The sequence below is a fragment of the Asparagus officinalis genome, chromosome 7 (assembly GCF_001876935.1).
Source record: "Asparagus officinalis chromosome 7, Aspof.V1, whole genome shotgun sequence".
In the NCBI taxonomy this organism is placed as follows: Eukaryota; Viridiplantae; Streptophyta; class Magnoliopsida; order Asparagales; family Asparagaceae; genus Asparagus; species Asparagus officinalis.
Window position 1 is genome coordinate 113,062,139 of NC_033800.1, and position 6,914 is coordinate 113,069,052.

General features: G+C 49.7%; 1 protein-coding gene across 1 annotated transcript; it reads right to left on the minus strand.

The window, feature by feature from the left end:
* LOC109850894 lies at nt 564–5,917 on the minus strand. Its single transcript, XM_020420979.1, has 7 exons — nt 5,821–5,917; nt 4,942–5,051; nt 2,423–4,639; nt 2,142–2,336; nt 1,688–2,062; nt 1,453–1,608; nt 564–1,376 (listed from the first exon to the last, which is right to left on the minus strand). The coding sequence occupies exons 2-7, from the start codon at nt 5,042–5,044 to the stop codon at nt 628–630; spliced, it is 3,795 nt and encodes a 1,264-aa protein (XP_020276568.1). The 5' UTR covers nt 5,045–5,051; nt 5,821–5,917; the 3' UTR covers nt 564–627.

Here is a 6,914-nt window from a genome sequence, read left to right on the forward strand (position 1 = left end):
TTCTTCCTCTCCTATTTTGACACAACTTTCAACTTCCAATCCGCGCACTTGGTGCGTGGGGAATTTTATCCCGAATCCTAAGTAGGGATAAGTCAACACCTAACACGTGTTGCCGGGTAGCCTATTCCCGTAACAAGGGCAAAGTCTACGTATTCGAAGTCGTAGCAGCAAGTCTAAGGGAGTTCATTCCTTTAGCACAACGTTACATACGGAACGGATTTCGATAATCCGCATGCTAGCCCGATTCAAACGGTGATCGGTAAAGGCACATCAAACCCGTTGAAGGCTGGGGGTTTGCCAAAAACCCCAAAGTCAACGCCTAACACGCGTTGCCGGGTAGTCTATTCCCGTGAGAAAGACGAAGCCTATGTATTCAAGATCATAGCACAAAGCCTCAGAGAGTTTACTCTCTCAGCACAACGTTACATGCGGAACGGATTTCGACAATCCGCATGCTAGCCCGATTCAAACGGTAATCGGTAAAGGCACCTCAAACCCGTTGATGGCTGGGGGTTTGCCAAAAATCCCATAAATCTGTCATTCGGAAGAGATACAGAGAAAACACAAAAGAAGCAAATGCGGATTTTCTATTAATAAATCAAGTCAAAAGCATACAACAAAAGCTCGTTAGTCCGAAGGCAACCGACGGCTAAGAATATGAGACTCTAAACCAGAGAGCCTGTCCATATAGTCCTGCTCGAACTCCGCCTGCAGGCTAGCTCGGACAGAATCTTCGGAACTGTTGAGAACCTCTGCGGCTTCGTGTCGTAGCTTCATCAACCCCTCCTGCACTGATCCCAGCCTGTCGAGTGTCCATTCACGAGAACGCTCCAACCCAACCAGTTCCTCAGAAATGGTAGCGGCAGATTCTTCGGCGCGTTCCAAGGCCTCCTTCAGTCTAGCTATCTCTGCACGAGTGGAATCTAAGGAGCTCACTAACTCAGCTCTGCTGGTGTCTTTCCTCGCCAGAGAGGCCATCAGCTGCTCGACAGTGCGCTCACGTGATCGAAGCTCGCTGCCAACGGAAGATCGCAGTTCATGCCACTGCGTCAACCTATCCTCCACCTGAGAAGATGCAAAAGAGGGAGCTCCACCAGCCTTCAACTCCCTCAGCTCTCGAATCTCTGACTCCAGGGCAGCGAAATCAGCTGTAAAGGAATCGGCCAAATCCGGATATCCCTCTTCCCTCATCATCATCATGTGACGGGAGAAGGAACGCCTGAACTGATCAAAAGAAGACCCTCTGTGCAGAAGCTTATCAATCACGCCGTTATAAAAGGCAGTAAAGAAGCCGAGGTCAGTGCGGAAGACATCCCCATCTGGATTGGTATCGGCCAAGAGAGCATGGACCTGCTCATATAGAGACGGTCGAGAACCTGCAAGCAGCAGTATGGGAGGTCAAGAAACTATTAAATACAATCGAAAAGACCCTAAGGGAAATTCGAGGTATACCTATACCGGCGGAAATCCCCTCGGGTTGGGGTTCGACAGGCTCCGAAGTAACGACAGGAATGCTCATGGAAGGTATATCAACCCTCGTGGGCAAGTCAGTCGTATTAGGCGAAGGCGGGAAAACACCCGAAGCTATAGCAGAATCAGGTACAGCGCCTGGTCATATAGTTGCACTTCTTTATTAGTCAAAATGGAGACTGAGACAAGCAAAGAAGAGAGGAAATTGGATATATACCTGTGGATGAATCACTCTCAAAGAGTGGTCTCACAGTCCCGGTGGGAGCTTGTTCAGCTAACATATCGGCTAACAGTCCAGAGTCAGGTCTCGGGAAGACCGGTGCAGGAACATATCCCTGCTCTTCGAAATCTGCAATAGGGGAGGCCCCATCCCCGTCTGGCCCTTCTGTCGCAACACCTGCAGCACCGGATGTAGGTATATCTGAAAATGAACCGGTGGGATCAACACCATCTGCCTGCCCAAGATCGATGTTCAGATCAATGCCCAGGGAGCCATCACGAAGGGCGTCGCACACCTGCTGCATGAAGCAGTCCATGTTGTCAGCCCCAGAGAATACCGGACCTGGTGGAAGCTCGCCCTCCTCGAAGAACCCTGAATTATGAAACAGGATCAGGGATCCCGGAAGGTAAATCATCTTAAAGCAATAAAAGTGGGTACAACAAAATGTTACCTTCCTCCCCGTCGGCAAAGCCTCCTGAATCTACCCCATGGGAGCGCTGATCAACATGAGGTTTATGGGCAATCTTTTTCCTTTTCGAAGGATCACCCCTCATAGAACCAACGGGGCGGTCATGCGAAGTTTGGCCACCAAACTTGGATTTCGCACGACGGGAAGCGAGCGACCCATGGTCGTCGGCTACCCCACCTGAAACAACAAGAATCATCTCATGAACCAGATCTTTCGCCAATACCAATTGAAGTCGAGAAAGAGGATCAAAGAGCATGACAAACCTGTATCAAGTTCTGCTTGGTCGGTATCTATATCTGCATACTCCCCTTCGGGAATTCCGGTGGACTTCTTCCTCTGTCTCTGAGCAGGCTCAGCCCTGCGAGCAGCCATCATAGCAGATTGAACCAAGTGATCGGATTCTAGTTCCGAAAGACTCCTCACACTTATGGATTCATCGGCAGAGAGGAACCATTTACAGCTGAGGAAGGTAATCATCGGCTTGCGTTTATAGGAGGGAAGAGCAAACTGAGCCCCGGTGCAGCCAACCATGGTCCATAACCACGCCCGTACGCCGTCAACGAGTCCTCCCTCAACACGCAAACTACGACTCGGATTCCCAACGTATAGTTGGTCATAGCCAAACTGACGTGCGAAACGGCAGGGAAGGTAAGGCTCTATGTGGCAGCGGTCCTTCACCCGGAGAACAAGATACCCGACTCGGATGTTCACCAACCAGCGGAAACAACCGACGTCGAGAGCAGTCCGGTTAGTTCGGGGTTTCTCCATATCAGTCAACTCCTCGCCATAACGTCCCGAAAAGCGAGGGAAGCATTTGAAGAACTCCCAGTTCCTGCGAACTCGAAGTTCTTTTTGTACATCTTCAAATTTCTTCCCAACCCATCTACTCTCCTCCAACAGCTGTAGGAAAGGAACGGGAACATCAACGGCGCTGGGCGCCGACATCAAGTCCGGACGGTGAAGAACGAACCACGCCATCAAATAAGCGTAGGGCAGCTCAACCTTCGGGCAGGTAAGCTCAGTCGAGGGTTTAGAACCCACTTGGGTAAGAACACGAACTACACCCCTAAGCCCGCAATGGATGCTGGCAACCATCGCTGGAAGCAGAGAAAGCTCCCTCCCATAAGCTAGCTGGACCGCAGGGAAGAGCACCTCGAGGGGTAGAGCGTCTGAAGACTGATATGGAACAACACACTTCTTCAGCCAAAGAGCAAGGTAGCCAGCTAACAGAGACCGAGGATCGATAGACTTCTGGGCATGATAGAGGAACGATCGAAACTTAGTCCCGGCCGGAAAAGCCCCCTCGGCACTAGCAATGGTATAAGAATGAGTTTCATTCTTCTCCATCAGCTCATTAATAGCGGCAGGGGTCAAAACGCCTAACTCATGTATGGACTCCTCGGAATCATCCTCCAAGTTAGGAAACAGGTAAACAGCAAACTGCTTCAAGCTGATCTTCCTCTTCGTCTTCGCTGGAGGAGAACTCTGGAGCAAACAGGTGTGATAATGACAGGTGAGGTCCCAGAGAGTGTCATACACATCGGGAGTATCCTTCTTCAAACACTCCAACTGTTGGTTAGAAGGGAAGTATTCCTGATACGGGCAATCTCCCATCGAAAGCCCGGAAACCTGGTGCATCTCATGAAGAGCCAACCCTAGCTCTCCGCCACTGGTCAAGAAGGTATTACTATCAGGCATATATGTCTCGAGCAATGCCAAGAAGTGACGGCAGCTAACGGGAAGTCCATACATAGTAGCCCGTATGGGCGTATATAATCCACTACCCTTCAAGTCTCTCTCCCAGCGTCCCAGAACATAACTGGTCAAACGGGTCCACCATCCCTTAGCCAGTGAGGAAGCCCAACCATAACATCGGTAATCCAGTCGAGGTAATTGTCTTCCCAGATGAGCTAAACGATTCCTCACGGTGAGAGCGGCCGCCGATACCTCGCCTGGAGGTGCAGTGTCAAGACCCATGATCCCGGGTCGAAGGCCACAAATGGATTGATACCCCAGAGAACCGGGACTCTTGTGATGAGAAATGTATCCGCACTGAACGTGTGTAACAGCATTGGTAAGAGGCCAGGACATCTGTCGCCCCACAGCCTGTTTCTCCAAGTCAGTAAAAGAGCACTGGCGAGGAATAGAGGGGATATATAAAAGAGCTCCCTCGTCAAGGGTAAGCCAGTGCTCCTCAGCAAGAGTCAGCGCGGCAGGATCTTCGGTGCGATCCCCGAATAGAAAACCCGGCTTCTTTAAAGCTTCAGTAGAAGTGGCGTCTGCGGTGAGAGGAGCATCGGTGATAAGTTGGCGTAAACAGTGACGCCCTCCATCCTTTATCAAGCGACAGAACTCGTCTGAGCGATCTCTGTCGAACTGCGGAAGGGGATCGATGATCTGCCTGGCAGAAGCCGAAGAAAACACTTCCCTACTACAACCGGTAGGGGCATGATGAGGGAGACTACCCCCGGGAAACTCAACTGCAACAAAGCAAAGATGGAGTCAGAAAATCCATGTCATAAACGCAAGACGAGATTATTCGATTTCGAGTGCCCTACACCGGGAGAACGGTATGCGTCATCACGTAGACACCGTGATAACATATACCGACCTATAAGGTGTAAGGCAACACGAGATCGCCCCAATATAACCGAGGACTTGAATTGGCTAAGCAAAGCAAGTCCGAAACCTTAACCCCCGCGGGAGGGGTATCGGTTCTTCCGTCATGACCCGCGAGAGGTCAATCCGGGATAAAAGAAAAAAATATATATAAGATTCTTACCCCCAAAGCAAGAGGTCACTGGAGATGATGTCGTAGGAGCCTCCTCCACGCCATGCTGCGAGCAAGGGTGACTCCCGGAAAGACGAGACCGACGGGGAGACATCGTGAATCTGCAATGAAGAGCAGTACATCAGGTACGATATATATACACGAAATATCGGAAGAAGGGAAATTAAGCACTTGGACTCGAAATCCTAATAACAAATAGGATTTTGTAGTTAAAGTCTAATTAAGCCTACGAATTTCGTGCACGCGAAACGATAATCGTCATTTCGCGGAAAATTTTGGTGAAATACCCAAAATACCCCTCGTGCTCAAGGCCAAATTCAGGTCAAGGACACGTATGACTCGGGTTATGGTCATCATACTTGATCATCGAACATCCCGGTACCCTATAATTTTGATCAAATTTTGCAAATAAGCCCTTTTGCAGAATTTGGTCAATTTTACATAAAAGTCCCTCCATGAACTTTTGGTTTTGCATCCATATGCTTTTACCAAAAATTCGATCAAGGGTCGGGGGTTTAAACTTCTTGGATTTCAGCCCCAAATTCGTGGCTCTTTTGACAATAAGCCCCTCCAAATATTTAGGGACTGTTTTGCAAATAAACCCCTCAAACAGTTCTTTAACCCTCTTACACAAAGCACCCCCATTTCTTGAAGAAACAAACACGAACCCAAGCCTCCCAAATTTCAGTTCATGTTTGCATAAGAGCCCCCAAAATTTCAGACCCACGAATTTTGCAAATAAACCCCTATAGTTTCGGTTTTTGCAATAAAACCCCCCAAATGCTTATTTCATCCATAAACCCTTATCTATTACAAGCATAAAGACATGATCTTTGCAAGAAAATAAGGGGTTTGTGAAGAAAAACTTACCAAGTCAAAGGAGTTTTCCTTCGGGCTCGGAAATGGAGGCCAAGACCCTCGTTTGAAAGAGGAGAAGATTCCGGCAAATGGGTACCCGTCAAAATCCCGAATCTTTTAAGGGATTGAAGGGTTCTCAAGAGCAAATCAATGGAGGAAAGAGGGGGAGGAAGAAGAAAGAAAACCGAAAATGGGGGGAAAGAATTCGGTTTTGGGGGTGGGGTTCTCTCTTGAAATTCAAAATAAAGGAGGGGGGGACCATGCACAAGAGGCCAAAAAAAGGAACAAGACAAAACTAGGGGAGAAACACCCCTAGGGGTGTCTCGGCATTGCCGAGACACCCCCAAGGGTGTCTCGGCATTGCCGAGGCACCCCGGGGTGCTTCGCCCGGGTTTCAACCCCCTACGCGATGTTTTGATCCCCCGAGATATTTTCCGGTACCCGGAATTGTTTTCCATATCCACGATGTTTCCACAAACATTGGTTTTCTCCGCCGACGGTTGAAAAATATGGATGAGTCCCACAAGTCAACCTACGCGGTTCAAAACCCTAAGGTGGACGCCGGTCAACGCGTAACCTTAGGTCAACGCCGGACAACGCGTTGCGTCAAAAATCAACACGTGGCGACGAAAATCAACACGTGATGACAAGAGCCAACCCACGCGGTTCAAAACCCTAAGGTGGACGCCGGTCAACGCGTAACCTTAGGTCAACGCCGGACAACGCGTTGCGTCAAAAGTCAACACGTGGCGACGAAAATCAACACGTGATGACAAGAGCCAACCTACGCGGTTCAAAACCCTAAGGTGGACGCCGGTCAACGCGTAACCTTAGGTCAACGCCGGACAGCGCGTTGCGACAAAAGTCAACACGTGACGACGAAAGTCAACACGTGACGACAAAAGCCAACCTACGCGGTTCAAAACCCTAAGGTGGACGCCGGTCAACGCGTAACCTTAGGTCAACGCCGGACAGCGCGTTGCGACAAAAGTCAACACGTGACGACGAAAGTCAACACGTGACGACAAAAGCCAACCTACGCGGTTCAAAACCCTAAGGTGGACGCCGGTCAACGCGTAACCTTAGGTCAACGCCGGACAGCGCGT

What these genes read in the sequence shown, in the direction of transcription:
- LOC109850894 (XM_020420979.1), bottom strand. Translation starts at nt 5,044, where the DNA reads ATGTCTCCCCGTCGGTCTCGTCTTTCCGGGAGTCACCCTTGCTCGCAG. An exon ending in CCAAGCAGAACTTGATACAG is followed by an intron (nt 2,337 to 2,422) that starts GTTTGTCATGCT and finishes TTGTTGTTTCAG; the next exon opens with GTGGGGTAGCCGACGACCAT. An exon ending in GGGGATTTCCGCCGGTATAG is followed by an intron (nt 1,377 to 1,452) that starts GTATACCTCGAA and finishes TGCTGCTTGCAG; the next exon opens with GTTCTCGACCGTCTCTATAT.